At 41.8% G+C, this 17,043-nt stretch overlaps 1 protein-coding gene across 3 annotated transcripts in view; it reads left to right on the forward strand.

The window, feature by feature from the left end:
- The window catches only part of ARHGAP10 (Rho GTPase activating protein 10), a 322,621-nt gene that overhangs the window by 202,439 nt on the left and 103,139 nt on the right, over positions 1-17,043 (forward strand). For all 3 annotated transcript variants that reach the window (XM_040967286.1, XM_040967288.1, XM_040967287.1), the window contains 3 exons: positions 5,708-5,766; positions 12,533-12,638; positions 13,936-14,095. In XM_040967286.1, the coding sequence (XP_040823220.1) occupies positions 5,708-5,766; positions 12,533-12,638; positions 13,936-14,095 (325 nt within the window). The remainder of the gene's footprint in view (positions 1-5,707; positions 5,767-12,532; positions 12,639-13,935; positions 14,096-17,043) is intronic.

The following is a 17,043-nucleotide window of genomic DNA, read 5'->3' on the forward strand; positions in this document are numbered from 1 at the left end:
AGTGAAGGGATGAAAGTGGAATTGGGACTGTGCTTCTGTGCTGTGGTTCTGAGACTTTTCTCTAAATGGCAAGGCTATGGCAAGGCAATGGCAGGGTTCTCCAAGACCAGCTCTTCTGAACTGTGTGCATGGTGGTGGGATAGGTCAAAGTTGCTTCAATCCCAGTGAGCACATTACATTACAGCATTCTGTAGTTAGGAAAATACTTATAACACCTCAGTTGTGTAAGCCCTTCCTCTTTAATTGTCTCCAGTCTATCCTTGATTCATCCTTCATTCTATCACTCCCTGCAGATGATACTCCCTGCAGTTATCTTATTGTACGCATAAATACTGGAGTGTGCATCTCAAAAAAAAAACTTAGAATATAATTATCCTTGACGTAGTTAATACCATCCAATACTTGGTCCCTGTTTGTTTCAGTCTTTAGTCTCTTGCACTCCATAGATTCTCCCTCTTTCTCTCTTGTGGCAGTTACTTCTTGGATCTGAATCACCTTAGAAATTTTTAAAAAGTATTTTTTTCAAAAGCAGAGTAATGGAGAGTGAGAGAAAGATTGTCCATCTGCTGTTTCACTCCTTCACTGCCACAACTGGGGTTGAGCCAGACCAAAGCCAAGTGCCTAAAATTCCATCTGGGTCTCTCCTATGAGTCGCAGGGGCCCAAGCACGTGAACCATCTTCTACTTTCCTGGGTATAGCAGCAGGGTGTGGTCAGGAAGTGGAGCAGCTGAGGGAACTGTGCACCTGTGGGGTGAGAGCATTGCAGGTGGCGGCTTAACTTGCTATACCCCAGGGACAGCCCCAGTCCCCTAATCCCAGCTCACTTTTTAAAATAGAATTTTCCATGTTTTTGATATGCCTAATTGTGTGCTCATGTTGTCATTGAACATGTAGCTAGTATATGACTTGTAAACTGACAGGGCAATAGACTTTTTTAGATTTTGGTGAAACTTTAAAAATTGCATCAGTGCTGCTTTCTTCCTGTTATGTTAGTTGGTTTGTGTGATAACTAAATTTGTCAGTAGGTTTAGGTGTGTGGTACCTATTTTTAAGTAACTTATTTATAAAAGGATGTTTTCAGCTACTGTTAAATACATAGTTTCTTTACCTGATAAATACATTACTGTTGCCCTAGTAGAAGGTATAATTAAGATATATTATTTATATCCTGATTACCACTGGTAATGCCAAACTGTGGTTTGGAAGCAGATTATGGTACAAATTGGATCTTGTTAGTGCCTAGTTTAGGATTGGAGGGGAAGCTCCCTGAAGACAGCCATTGTAGTGTGTCCAACAGCTGGAGCTGTGAGCATTGGTTTTTCCCTGTTGCCTAGTGTATGCTTGGTAGTGTCTGGAGTTCAGGTTGTTGGGATTGCCGGAGGAAGTGTTATTGGGACAAGGCCCATGCTACAGTGTATAGGACAGGACAGCTAAATGTTCCTTCCAAAGAATGGTTTCTTCTAAAATACTACAGTGTTGAAGCAGAGGAAACATGTATTGTATGGATAAAGGAAAGAATATGAGACATAAACACAATGAATTGTGTATGTGAGTTTGACTGCTAGAGGATACTTCCATTGTAGGAGCTAGCTTTAAGTTCATTTTACTGGAGCAGGTATTGATGCTAGCAGGTAAGATCGCAATGGAGACTCTTACTTTGCATGTGTATTCTAATGCTTTCCTACTTGCACCATCCTGACAATGCAGACATGGGAGGTAGTGAGCACAGCTCTGGTATTTGGGTCCATGCCACTCAGATAGGAAAGTTGCATTGAGTTCTGCCTCCCAGCTTTGGCTTGGTCCAATCCTAAGTGTTACAGACATGAAGGGGAGTGAACCAGTGGGTGGAAGTTCTGTCTGTATCCTGGCCTCTCAAATGAAAACCAAAGAAATGATCTTGCTATTTGATCAACTCAAAACTTGTATAGGAATAGAGACTGACCAAAGTGACTCAGCTATTAGTGGGGAGTGGGGGTGGGTGGGTAAAAATCAGTTTTTCTAGTAACAGGTATGTTGTTTTTTGGGGGGTGGGGAGACAGGGGGATTTCCCTGCTGTACATGGTGTTCTTTTCCTTTGGGGCAGGAATTAGTTGCTAAAATTTCTCTTTGGATGCTGGTTTTCCCCGAAGGTAGTACCTTGTGGCCTCTGGTCTTGGGTTGCTTTTTCTGCTTTCACTTCTGCTTCCATTGCTTTGGCCCACTGAGTTCCACTTTGAGGCACATATTGACTACAGGATGGCAAAAGATGCTGTAATTATAAAACTTCACTTTAACCAGTATCCACATTCTGCCTGTCTGTGATGAAACGATTATCATAAGATGGCAGATGCCTGGGGAGACTGAAGAGTTTGATTGCTGTTCCCCCTTCCCTACCCATGCTGTTTTTATGCACAGAAAATGTAATGATTAGGATATAATTGACATTTCTCTCTGGTAATGCACCAAATGGAGGAAAAGAGTTTTTATTTCCATTTTGACTCCATGGTCAAGTATATTACTCCAAGAGAGTAGATACTGCTTTTTGAGCTGGTATAGTGTGGTGGTCAAGTGTGAGGTCTGGAGTCAACCAGCCTATAGGGTGGAAATCCCAGCTCTCTCCCCTACCACACCATGGAAGGGGACAGATTGTTTTTACCACCAAAAGAGCTCTTGCCTTTGACTTCTGCTTTCAGATAACCCGGCCACCTTACTGGCTGGGCAGTTGGGGAAGGAGGAAGGAAACAAACCCCCGAAGCATTAAACTCCATCAGGAAGGAAAGCCACTAAGGTCTTACAGAATGAGCGGTGACCTATGCATGGTATCTGCCTTCGTCATCCACTGATTTGGGGCAAATGCTTTTACTTCAAGTGTTTTAGAAGGCTGAGTTCCAGACCCTGGTCTCTTTGTAATTTGGATTTTCACCAGTGTATTCCTTGCAACATTTTCCCATTGTGGGAGGATAGATGAACACTATGATGATGTTTTCAGTAAAATGATTTTACCTGGAGGGAACTTCTTTTAAACCTGGAGATTGGAATGGGGCTTTTCGGGAAGAAAATGCCAGTTTAGGTAAATGTTATAATTTATATCCCCCAGCAGATTCTAGTGTGTGGTGGAGAGGGATGGCTTTACAAACATGTTGGGTGAGAGATGTGATGACTCAGTGTAATCAATTTTGTATGGGGAACTTGTCATTTTTATTACTGCTTCCCTAACATTAGTGATATTTATTTTTTATGCTGTATCGCCTGGCTAGACATATGGCAATGATATAAGTAGCCTGTAGAAGATAATTAGATACAAAATCAGCTTTACTGGAAAAGAAATGCTCTCTGTGGTTTCATCTAAATGTGTTCATTGCCCCACCTTTTCCGCTTGTCACCTTCTAACTTCCTTCTGCCAGGTAACCATTTTTCTTCTTTGCTGCATACTCCCTGCCTATCCATATGAGCATACTTCAAAAAGTTCATGGAAAGATGGAATTTAATGATATGTGTGTTTTGCTGCATATTTTCAATTTCATGCATAGTTTTTTTTAAAACAAAAAAACCCCACAATTTTCCGGGAAGGTTTTGAACACTCCGTATATGCATGAATTTCAAATGTTTATACCCAAAATGAGCTTTTAATTTCATGTTCCATGAACTCTGTTGAGTACCCTGCACTTTGAAACAAAAAGTCGTGAAGAATTCCTTGTAATTGGTCCTTCTCCTGAGTCAGGCTGGGCACAGTGTTTTTGTTGTTTTGCTGTTGTTGTTTTTTCTCCTTTTTAAATGTGAGCCTATAGGGAGAATGGGGAGAGGGAGAGGGCAGAGGAAGTAAACGGAACAGTTTCCTCTCACTCGTGCTTTTAGTTTTAGTTTTGTTTCTGATTAGCAATATTGGTATGTTTTTAAGATGCATCATTAATTGCATGTAAGACGTTTGTGAGTATGTTTTTACCTCTAATAGCATAATTATTGGATTGTAACATACAAATACTAACCTGCTCATTAATCATGTACATTTTGATAAGCTTATATACATATACACTGAGGGCATCTTCATTATGGCAGTGGTTTCCTCTCTCCTTCTGAAGCCCGCTTCTCCTTAGGAGAATAGACAGCAAGGCATTTCCTTTCTTCAGCCTCGGCTCCCCTGTAGTGACTGGGCTTCTACTTCCTAGCACAATAAGTTGACGTTTCCTGTAGTTGCATATAAATTGAATTATCAGTGTGCACTCTTTAGTGTAGATTCTTTTGAATTTGAGTGAAGTACAATTGATCAATTTTTGTTTTTTGTTGAGACATGTGGATGATGTGTCAAGAAGTCTTTGCCTGATCTAAAGTCAGAGATTTTCAATACTATTTTCTTGTAGAATGTTTGCAGCGTTGACCCATTTTGAGTTAATTTTTGTCTAAGTCATGTAGATTTGTGCATGTAAATATCCAGTTGTTTCTAATGAAAGGATCATAAACTTTGCTAGTATTGTGAATTGCATGGGTTTTTGCTTTAATTAAGGCAGTGTCACTTTCTTCTGACTTTGGATCAGCTCACCTCCAGCCATTACAGTGGGAATAGAAGATCTTTCTCTCTTTTTGTATAAATCTGACTTTTGAATAAAAATGAATAAATCTTTAAAAAATGTGTTTGTTTGAAAGTTAGAATTACTTTTTGATAGAGTGTCATTTAGAATGAAACCTTGTTAATTAGATGAACATGACTGATAATTTGTTCCAAGCTTTTGTGTCCTAACTGATGTGCCACCTGCTTGTTCTACCAGTTACTTAGATGTTTAAATAAACTTGGGCTGTATTTGTGAATTTATTTCTCTTGCTATTTTACCAGCTTTTGTTTCATATATTTTGAAGCTCTGTTACTAGATCCCTTAGCATCAGTATTGTTATGTCATCATGAGCAGACTCAATATAACATGATCTTTCTCTCGGGGAACATTCTTAGCTTTTGTATGTCATTATTTGTAAATCTTTGATTTAAAAAAATTTTGGAAGAACCATTTTTAGGGTATTTCAACTGTTTAAAAGTTCTTCATTTATTGTCAGACTACTGTCTAGAAAGACAGGATGAATGGATGCTCATCTAAGTGTATAAGTGTTTATACAGTCGGGTGATGCATTTTTGTTTTAGTTTAAGAAATGCAGCATTGGTCACCGAACTACAGTGTTCTATTAACCACAAGATAAAGATACCACCACTTACGTACTTTGTTATGTAGAAAATCAAAATGGGCTCAGTGTATTTTTGAAGTAGTCATCAATTTTTTTGATATGCATGAATATATTTATAGTAGAGTTTTGAGAGATTTGTTCAATATTTTCTATGTATTTTTTATCTTAAATTGGTATCTTAGAAATGACTCAAGATTACATACTTACATCTAGATAGAATGTTTGAATTTGAATATACTAAAGTGTGAATGGAAATTTTACACAGAAGACCAGATGTTCATTGGGGTAGTTTCCAAGATCAGATAGAAATTAACTGCATATTTAGGTCGGCTAGGGATTTGTAACCCCCTAAGCTTTGATAGTACCTGGTGCAAGTTGTCAGTTAATGAAGTGATTATTTGATTAATGTATTTTCTGTCTGATATGTCCTAGGGATGTTTTACAAGAGAATCAAGAAGTGCACTAAATATATTTAACACCCTTTTACAAAAAATAAACTCAGAGGGAAGTGACCTTTTTGGAGTCATTTAGTAATTCTGAGCTATTCTTTTCTTTCAGGAGTCTTCCAGAGCCCCTCATGACCTATGAGTTACATGGAGACTTCATTGTACCAGCCAGTAAGTATCAACGAAGCGATTTTTGCAGTTGATACTGATGATGGGTGTGATTTCCTTGGGAGCAATTTAGCTTGATATTGTGGTCTGTGTTATAACTAGAAACCACTGTAGATGATGTTTTACCCCCTGGAAAAGTTGGGGGAAAAGAGCCAGTTGTTTTAGAGACATTAACTATGTCCTAATGTGGTATTTAGTCAATAGTATAGGCTGGTTGAATGTTGTGTTATAACAGGTTAAGAGTCAATGTCTAGGCCAAATACTTCTTCTAGGTGATTAAGAACATGCTTGTGCATGAGAAAATGTAGTATGAGAACACAAAAGTGTTTAACTTGCAGAAGGTTGAGGAAAGTAGCAGAGTTAGGGAGAATAGGAGGCTGGAGAAAGCTTGCTTTTGCAAAGAAAGTTACTTAGATGATGGAAATTATAGGCAGAAGGAATAGGATGAGATAATTCCCGAAGTTCACACAATATTTGATAGTGAATTATATGTGCAAGATGTTAAATGAAAAAGGCCTACAATTGGCAAAACTTAGATTTGGGATTGTGTTTTTTGTGAGTCATACTCAATTTGTGGTTTTCTTGTTTTCTCTCAGTTATCATGTAGCTCACTTTTTATGTTCAACACATGCTGTTTAATCATCACAGTCTATTGAGGTATACTTGTATTAGGTTGTTAGCAGATAAGGAAATGTAGGTTGAGGCATGTTAAATAATTTGCCAGATTATGGGGGGGGGGCCTTATTTAAAATTCAAAGCCCCAGTTCTCCTGGCTAAAGCCTACAGTATTGGTTTACACAGGTGCACTTGACAGTAGTTGTAATTGTATTTTCATTTCCTTTTATTTTTTCCCCTAAGATGTATTCCATAGTTTAATTTCTTGAAACACTCAAAGCAGCCCCTTTGGGCTCTGTGTTAACTGTAGCCCAAAATGTCCATGCTCGCTTCTTGTGAGGTCTCTGCTCCAGGCTGCATACAAGTTCCTGATGTGTTGGAGAGAGAAGTGATGTATGGGTCTAGCAACACTCCAAGGGTAAGGTAGGCTTTTAAAAGAAGAAAACTTGGGTTCTGCTCACTCGTGTTTTTTACGTGGAAGTGATTTTTTTTTTGAAATGAGAATTTGTACACTCATGGAAATCAGGGAAAGTTTTCTTGGCAAAAACTCAAGCAAATGCTTCCTTGTTTTGATTTTTTCCCTGTGGCATTTTTGGCAGAGGAAAGAGAATTAAACTTAGTTGGAGGACAATTGTTGCACGTTGTTTGCCTTAGAGCCTGGAAAAAGCAGAAGAGTGCCAATTTTAATCTAGAATCCCCTGAGAATTGGAGAGAGATGAAGTGACTATAGGGTAAATATTAAATTACCACACATTAGTGTAATTAGTATTGCTATCATGCCCCATCACAGAAGGCAGTGTGTTTGAAATTGGAATACCCACGCATTTTGTCAGTTGAAGAAATTCCTAAATGGAACAAACTTAACTTTCTAAGAGGCAGTGAAGTCCGTGGTGGTTGGCAATGAGTTTGCATCATGTAAAAGGAATCGTCACCTCCTATAGTAGTACCCTGTGTTTTGCTTCCTTACTTGGACAAAGTCTTACTGATGATTTGAATAGTAGATTTCTTGCGAAGAAACACTATGGCTACTGTCATTCCTGGTGTGGATTTGTGCCAAGTGCAGCTGTGCTTGGGATGGGACCTGTGATAGTCTTAGTCAATGAGAGAATGCACCTCTGCTTAAACAGATGCATGTTAGGGGCCTAAGCTGCCAACGCAGGCTTTTGACATTTTCATTTTGACCTCTTGTGAGTACCTTGCCTTCATGAGGAAAGAGTGGGGGCAGAGGCTCAAGTCCTTTCCATATGTACTGTTCAGTGCTGAGTGAAATGGTCACAGACATCAGATGGCCAAAGCGCGTGGAAAATTTGGATTGTAATGAATCTATCATTTTCCATTCACATTGACCCAGCTTGTCTTGTTTTGTGACAAGTGTCTGTTGGCTGAGCTGACTTCTGCCATGACCAAGGCCACCAGCCTCTGTGCCTGCCTCTCTCTCGCACCAGCATGGATACTGGATTCTGGTTCTTAGTCATGTGTGCTGGTTTCCAAGTATCCCATGGAGCTGAGATGGTCTCTGTTGCCTTCTTTGCTAGTAGTTCTGAATGTTTCTCCTGGTTTTTTTCACTTCTCTCATCAATTTCTCTCCTGTAATTTTTTTCTGTTGAAAGCTTCTGAGTTAATTTCTGGAGTTCATAAATAAAGTATTTGAATTTTATTCAAATGGTAACTGTAAAAAAAACACATTTCTTTGTTTTAAAAAGCAGAATTAGCTGACTTGTTCAACCTGAGGTGCATTGGAAACACAAGGAGAGGGAAAAAAGCTTATTTTCTTTGAGAGAATGAAGATTTAATTTAATAATTTAGCACTCTGCAAGCTGAGTTAACTGAAATTGCTAACAGGAGTGTGAGCTCATTCTCCATGTGAGACACTGGAATGGGCTCTGGACTAGAATCTTCTGAGATGAAAGTGCCATTATTTGGTCTGTGCAGCAGGACGACTGATCCTGTCCCTTACCACGAGGCTGGCAGGCTCCTGCCTGCGTGCATTTGCCATATGACAGGGGCTGCGTGGAGTGTGCTGTTGTTCCATGCTCTGTGTCAGCGATTCCAACTCAGGATCCTTGCAGTGTTCTGTTGGTCAGAGTGGGACTCATCTTCAAGAATCAGCATGAAAATGGCGATTGGAGCTTGGGTGGTGGCTGTCACTTGTGCCAATGCTCTTGTCACTTGGTCCTCAGCAGCGTTTTTGTTGATGTGTCCCATGTAGTTTCTTCCTCTGGTCACATTACTTGAGAAGCAAAATCATAAGGACAAAATCTTAGTCATTTCAGATGAGAAACGTAACTTTGCTGGGGTCCAGGGCATAGATTTTGGTTTAACCAAGTTGGTGCATCCTTACTGGGAAACCTGCAGGAGAGCAAGAAAAGCATTATGGGATTTCTGCTGGGAAGTACTCGAGAACATGGAAATGAAAGGCTTCAAATACTGAATAGGAGCCATGTTTTAGGCTCATGTACTCATCCCACCACAGTAGGTTGAGGGGCAGGGTATGCCCACAAAGAGCAGGACCACCTGATGTGTGTTCACTGAAGGTGTAGGGAAGTGCTTAGATGTTTACCACCAGTGCTTTCCTAACATCACAGTGCCATTTTAATGTGAAAATTTAATGTCTGCCTATGTGTCTTACAAGCCCCAGTAAACTTTCATTCTACATTTTTAGTCTCTTGGTTGGCACAGCACAGTAAGCAGATAGATGCTGGGGGTGCAGTGGCTGCTGATTAGAAGTTTCACAATTAAAATGCTTTTCTGGTTACAGTACGCTACTTATTTTCCGTCATTATTTCAGAAACTTGGTGTTATAATGAACTCAGTATCCAATATTTCGTTTTGAAAAACTTGTTCTTGGCCAATTACTGTCAATATAATAAAAGTGGGCATTTCATGCAGTGGTTGACATGTTGTATTTTGCAGGATTTAGGTTCAAGTCCTGTTACGTTCCCAATTGTAGCTTCCTGATAATGTGCACTCTGGGAAGTAACAGGTGATGACTCAAGTTTGGGTCCCTGACATCCACATGGGGGCTTGGAGGTAGGGGTTCTGAGTTCCTGGCTTCAGCCTTACCCAGTTGTGCTTGTTACGAACATTTGTGGCATGAAGGGATAGATGTGAGATCTTTGTCTCTCTGCTTTTCAAATAAAAAATGAACATTTTTGAAAATTATTTTCCTTGTCTGAAAGGAAGAGTTGGAGAAAAAGGGAGATCTCTTCCTTTTACTGGTTCATTCCCCGAATGGCTACAAGAATTAGGGCTGGGGCAGACCAAAGCTGGGAGTTAAGACCTTCTCCGGAGTCTCCCATGTGCTTTGAGTGACCCGAACACTTGGGCCATTTTCTGCCACTTTGGCAGGTGTGCTCCTCTCACCCCTGCCTCCCTGGTTGGCTTGGCATCTCCCCCATACGTGCTAGGAGCTCTGATCTGTGTCATGCCCTCAGTTTGTCTTTGGGAGTCATTGGGCAGCTCTGTCCATGTGAACACTTAGGAGCTATGATCTCTTTCCCAGCCACCTGCTGGGTATCAGTTCTTAAACATCAATCTTTGTGTTACCTCCAGCATCATCTTCCCCAGACTGGCTTTGCCTTCTGCACTGCTGTTTGTCAGTGGGCAACCTGAGAGGAAGCACTGGTCACCTTTCTGCCTCCTGATCCACGATGTCTGGCAACCAGTCATGTCAGATCCATGTGTATCATAGCTATTACACAGTAGTAACACAGGCAGCAGACATAATAGCAGCCCTGGGTCACAGCTAGCCATGGGCCAGCCACTCGGCAGGTTGATCCAGGGCTGCTGTAAGCCAACCACTCTGCAGGATATATGTTGCAGGATTTCCACAGCAGACCTGGCCTTGGCTCTGGCCCTTTGAAGTAGTGTTGTCATCCTCATTTTGAGATGAGGAGACTAAGGCTGGGAGAACTCAGGCTGTTTGCTCAAGCCCACAGCTGTCAGTTGCAAGCACTTACTGTAATGGGTGACTCCAGGGTGTATTTCCTTGGCTGACCATCCTTGCTTGTGGTTCTACCACCCTTTGTACTTCTTCCCTCCCCAGTCTGTGACTTCTTGTTCACATGGCTTGACTTTTCACTTGCTCTTCTCCAATTCTAACCTATTCCCTAGAGCATGTCAGGTGCAGCCTCTGAATCCTTAGCTCTATTCATAGCTTGTGCTTGCTTCACTGTTAGTGACTTACTTAGGAGACCCCTGTAGAGACTGATTGTTCCAAGTGGCCTTTTTAGACCACTGTTTTGTCTCAAGCTGCCTTCCTGCATGCAGAGTCAGTGCCGCCTCTTTGTGTCCCCTGAACTCCTCACTTCTGCCTTTCTGTGAACTCCTCCACATTCCTCAAGGTCCAGCTTCCTGCTAATGCACACCCTTGGAGACGGTGGACAAAGGTTCCGGTACCTGGGTCCCTGAGACCTATGTAACAGACTGCGGTGAATTTCCTGGTTAACCACTTGATTCTGGCCCACCCGAGCTCCTATGGGTACTTTTAGGAAATGAACCAGCAGATAAGAGATTGCTGTCGGTGTCTTTACCTTTACCCAGTCCCCACCTTCCAAATGAAATCAAAGTAAAGAAATAAAAAGGCACTGCCGAAATAGTCTCCTTTATGTGAAAGATTCTTACTGCCTGAGCTTCCCTGCCAGCCTGGTGTAGAACCAAAAAAGAAAATTTTGACCCCATTTTATGGGTAATCATATTGATAAAAATGAGTAGTTAGTGTTCATTTGTCCCTTCTTTGATGCCCTCTGAACACTCTAACATTGCATCCAATGGCAAGAGTTGTTTTCATTTGCTTCATCTTTTCCCAATGAGGATAAAGGGAAGGGAGTTTAGATCCAGTGTTGAGAGATGCACAGCTCACAACTGGCACTGTTCGCGGGCTGTGTGGTCTGAAACATATGGCCCTTCCCTACCAGACTCCCCCACTGGGGTCTCTGCAGGAAAGTCATCATCTCCAGCCCTCATCTCTCATGTCCCTGAGACTATGGAAATAATTGCAGCCATCCATCCGTCCAGCCAGCCAGCCAGCATGCACCATGCTAGCTAGCCTTGCCCAGGCCATTGCTGCCTGTACAAAGCACGAATAAGGCTCCTGACCTCCTTTTCTTCTTGGTTCTCCTGCCTCCTTTCCAACTGTGATGCTCCATGGTGTGACCCCCTGCATGGCCAGTTGTTTTTCAGTTTTCAGGACTCTGTCAATGTGAATGTCTATCATGGCAGTGATTACCATGTCTGTCTTTCCTCATTTATAATGATTCATTTGAATCAGCTGGATTTGGGGCTACTAGGGGTTGTAACTTGAACACAGGTTTTGGTGGGGGAATACCATCTAATTCACATGGAAAAAAAAGAGCCTGATCATACATATTTCACTGAGGTTCCTTGATGGGGGGGGGGCGGTTATCTAGTGACCATATGCTGTCAAGTCAGGAAGTAGCTGACGAAGCACAGAGTGCCTGCTGGGGGAAGGTTTGAGCAATTGTAACCAAGTTTAGGGAAAGAAGAGCCTTTGGCACAGTGCAGAGGATGCTCTTTGGAGTGCCTTTGATCATTGTCAGAGTTCCTAGGTTTCAGTATGGGCTCTGCCTTTTCTGTTTTCTACTGATGCGCACATGGGGGAAGGTAGCAGGTGTGCGTTCAAGTCTTCCTCAACCGCATGTAAGACCTGGACTGAGTTCACTTGTCTTGGCTCAGCTCTGGCTGCTGGAGGGCATTTGGAAAGGGAGTTTGTAGATGGGAAGATTTCCATCCGTCTGTCTCTCTGCCTGTCAAATAAATAAAAGCAAGTAAGAATGAACAAAGAGAATTTGTGGGAATGTGGAATTAAATGACATTGTGGTGCCCCAAAGTTTTGGAGTGTCTGCATAGTTTTTTAATAACGTGTGTCTTTTATAAATTACTTGAAGACCCTTTGTTGTTTCATATAAGAAGAGAAAAAGGCTTTCACTGTAGCCACACAGAAATGACCACAAAAGAGGTGTTAGAGGACTGATAATGAAAAGAGATTTTTTTTTTTCTTTCATAGGTGGAGAGATATGCTAATTGAATGCTTGAAATCTTGAATAGATGAACTGTTATGATTGTTGTTTGGGGGGATATATTGGGTTCTGAATGCTCTACTAACCATGTTCTTTCTTTTTTTTTTTTTTCAAAGAAAGTGGCAGCCCAGAATCTCGAGTCAATGCCATCCATTTCTTGGTCCACAAATTGCCAGAGAAAAATAAAGAAATGTTGGATATTTTGGTGAAGCACCTGACTAAGTAAGGCTCTTTTGCCTCCTATCCCCTTCTCCCACTGCTCTGGGCGCTGCATGATGTTTTTTTTCACTTACAGCGAGTGCAGCTGGAGCAGCACACACCATTCCAGGGACCACACCTGGAAGGGCAGCCTGGCCGTTGGACTCACTGTGTGTGTCTTGGACAAGAGTGTTGAAATATGATACTTTCATAAAATTGTATAATTATTTGCTTAATGTCCTTGCCAGCAACTCGGGGTTAGATTTGAAGCGAAAGATGAGAATGTTACACATTGCCCCGCTTTACACACATTCTGGAAATGGGATTATAAGTCTGTTCACAAATTTAGTTTGGTTTCACACCTACCTAACTTTTAGTTTGAACATGTCTTTTCAGTTTGTTTAAGCTATTCCATAGGAACCCTGCTTTTTCTTCCCCTCCATCTTTAAAAAATAAGTGAAATCTTACCAGGTAATAAAGAAGTTAGTCCTTTGTTTTATTGCGATTCTCAGATGGCTATGTAGGATTTTGGAGGTAAGAGGAAGTTGTTGAACACTTTGAGAACTCTAATTGTAAATAAAGAAAATGGAAACCAGGGGCTATTGTAGTGACCTGGCAAAGGTCCTAGTAGTTAACACAATCAATCATGCTTTTCATTAGCACATTTTTAGCTGAGTTCTGTTTTTCTGTTCTGGTGGATACACAGTTGGTTCTGGAATGTTTTATGAAGCTTGGTTTTAGGGGAAAAAAGATAAGCAATTGCAGTAGACATAGAAAAGAATTCTAAATAGACAGTGGTATTAGAGCCTGAAACACTGAAAGAGGGCTGTTGGGAAAGGGCTGTGTGAGTGTAGGACTGAATGGAGTGTGTGCACCACTGGGGACACATTCCCCTGTGGTGCAAGCCATTCCCTGCAAGACGGTGCTGTGCTGTGGGAATGAGCAAGGGGTCCTGGGAGACAGCTCTGCGTGTTTGCAGACAATGTAATCCAGCAGGTTCCTGTGCAAGGGCACTGTGATCTGGAAGTATATTTCAAGGAGGTACACTGGTGAAGGAAGGCTTGTAGAAGAAACAAGCTTAATGTAGTCATGGAATTACTGAGAAAGGTATCCTGGCTGGAGCAGACTGTCAAACAGAGAACAATAGTTGAAGAGCTAGGCAGTGGTCTCAGGAAGTGGGGTTTGGTTGAATCAGATAGTTCAGAAACAGGCAGCCCTTTACGTTTCTGATTCCATGTTTTTAAGGGAACACAGTCAGTGCTTTTCACAGTCATGGCCCCCTGGTTAACACCAACTTTTTTTAAAAATTCCTTTTTGTCAGCGTTTCAAATCACTCCAAGCAGAATCTAATGACCGTGGCAAATTTAGGAGTGGTGTTTGGACCAACTTTGATGAGGCCCCAGGAAGAAACTGTTGCTGCCATCATGGATTTGAAGTTCCAGAATATTGTCGTGGAGATCTTAATTGAAAACCATGAAAAGGTACTACTGCCGCCCCTCCTTCCTCCCTGCCCCCACCAAAACAGAACTCCTGTGTTTGGCCTGTCACTGTCACTGCGTAGTGTTAGATCACATTGTATTAGAACTTTTCCATTTTGCTAATTGCTATAATGATGAACTCGTCTCTCAGAAGCAGTCCACAAGGTGGTGTTTTCTGATGGAATATCCTGATTCTGTATCTTGCCTGGTTGCAGTTACTTCTTCTCTGGCTTAATACACAAACCCTGAATCCAAATGAGCATGAGCAATGTCCTTGTGAACTGTGGAGATGTTGACTGCTTTCATTCCTACCCTGGGATTTCTCACTCAGATTCTTGGTGTCATAGTGCTTTTGAACTCCTGATTAAGTTAGGAATTTGTAGCTTAGCTGCAGAGAGAAAAAATGGCAGGTCAAGAATGTTGAAAGACAGTAAAATGGAGCAAAGGACCTGGGAGATACTGAGAGTGAGGACTGAGAGGCAGGGCTCCTTCTGGATGACTGGCCAAGGTACCGATACTGATGCTGTGTGAAAAAAGTTGCCATGCTTTGCATAGACTCTTGTTCCTCCTCCTGGTGGGATGTGCTTTAGTGAATGGCAATGAAAGGAGAAGTTGGGGGAGAGCGAGCTTCTAGACAGTATTGTTGGGCAGCAGGGGATGGATATCTGCTTCTAAGGTAGGGAGTTTAAAACTGTCAAAATACATAGTCACTCTGTTTATTTGAAAGACTGTTGATACTGGAATTGCCTTGGATTGCCTTGTATGCCAAGCATGCATGCATGCTGGGAGTTGCGACTTGCTGATGAGTGCTATAGCCCTTGTTGGAAAGGAGATCGTAGTCTGAGGGTGGAAGCTATGTTGTGTGCCATAATACTTACCACAAGTAGTAATTATTCTGTGTTACTTCTAATTTTCCATGTTGTTGTCTATTTCTCCCTGCTAGATTCTGGAAGATAGGGGTTTTTTCCCCCATACTCAAAATACTGGATCATATTATGTGCTTAGTTTGGAAAGATTACCCATGCATTTTGAGGGGCGTTGGAGTGGGAAAGAGAAAGACAAATGGAGGTATAGTTCATGGAGCAAAGCGTTGTGAATGAAACAAGCCTTTCCTGGGTGCTGCATTTGTACCTTCTGAATCAGTCCCATGAAGCCCAAATACTGGCTCTTCACCAGCAAGTTAAACATGAAACTTGCTTTGAAAGGAGATTTCTCTTTACCGGGATGGTAAAAAGAAACTCATGTGAGGGTACTTCAGCAAGTTCCTTGGCAATGGAATTAAACAGCTAGTTTATTTTATTTACAGAAGTTGAATCCCTGCGCAGGCAGCGCTTTCTGAAAGGTCATGGAAAATGTGTTCTGAAAAAACTGTGCATGGGTGGCAGGCATTGTTTTTGCCCCAGAATAAGCTTACCTTTCAATTCAATTTTTTTTTTTTGTCCCCATGAACTTTTTAAGTACCCTTCTTTGTGGGTGTCAGTTTTGTTTGAGTGGCAAGTGGTGGTGAAGGTATGCTCTTTTTGTTGTCCTGTCCAACTCTCTCTAAGCCTCATTAGTGTGTAACCAGCCATCACACAGCTAACAGGAGGAGGACTGTGCTACTCACTTTTAGAAGGAGAAATAATTAGGTAACAGCTTTGGAACAACATTATGCTAGCTCAACTATCATTTGATTAAATCCTGATTAGAGGACTTTTGGGCAACTTATTTGCAAAAATACTGTCCCTCGGATGAATAGGATCTCCTCCCATGCTGCAGTTCCCTATTTTCTTGCCTCATTTGGAGCTAAGGAACCAAATCCCTGATGTTTCTGCTGTGAAGCAGACAGTGGTGTTGGTAAGCCATTTAAGCAGTTGGAGCAGAAGAAAGTGGCCTCACGCTCTGAGCTGGGACTTCTGAGAGTGCTAAGAATATTCAGGTGATTTTAGTTAAAATGCAGAGGTTTCCTGTTGAGCAGGCAGGAAGGGGACACTGGGTTTCGGACTCTGCAGTGTGCCTGGATTCAGCGCGATGTAGAGGGAGGGTTTCAGGTTGTGCACAAGTTCAGACCTCAATGTAGATAACTGCTTGGCGAGTGGGTCAGGTCAGGATGTCAGCTTTGGTTAACGATTTCAAGACCTTCATTTCCCCATTGCCTCTTTCCCCACCGCGAATTGCATTCCCGTGCATGTACACTGCCTCTGCTTGCGCTGTTTCTACTCAGCTGGAATTCCTGTCAGAGTCCAGGACCTTCTTTGGGATGGGCATTCCTGTTTTGCATAGACTTCCATGGATGTCTGTGTCCACCTTCGCCACAGCTTTCTTGATGCTGCCCCCTGCACTGCACTCAGAGAGTCCAATGTTTGAGGGGAAAGTGTTGAGAGAAGGGGAATCGGTCCTCTGAGTAAATGTTTAAGAACAAAAAGAGGAGAGAAGGGAGTAGGAAAGGAAGGTTTGGAAGAATGGTCCATGGAGGAAGAAAAAAGGCCAGGAAAACTGGACAGAAAAAGAAGAGATAATCTTAGGGTGGGAGAAGGGAGACAAGGCCAAGAGGGGAAAAAGTGACAGAGATGTTTCATTTCTCTCCCTGAGAGAATGAAGAAGGTGACTCCCCAAAGTCCATGGAGCACAAGAGGAGAGTCAGCATCTAATTAAAGCAAGAGAGCTCTGAGTGAGTTTTGGACTTAAAGACCCCTACGTAATCTGCTTTGGAGATCATAGTTTCTCTGAGCCTCTTCAGCTGTGTGTGTGTGTGGTGTTTTTTTTTTTTTTAATAAAATCCATATGTGCTTTGTAGGAAACTTAATCCATATGTGTTGGCTTCCTTTGCACATCATACATTAAGATGCTTCAAAAGAAGCATTCATGGGCCAAAAATACAGATCAAGGTCTTTCTTCTCTTGCAAAATAAAAAATCGTGTTTCCCAGGTGGACACCGGGAACTACGGACTAAGCACGGCTTTTCCAGTTGG

Source organism: Ochotona curzoniae, unplaced genomic scaffold, assembly GCF_017591425.1.
Source record: "Ochotona curzoniae isolate NIBS_2020 unplaced genomic scaffold, NIBS_Ocur_1.0 scaffold_4506, whole genome shotgun sequence".
In the NCBI taxonomy this organism is placed as follows: Eukaryota; Metazoa; Chordata; class Mammalia; order Lagomorpha; family Ochotonidae; genus Ochotona; species Ochotona curzoniae.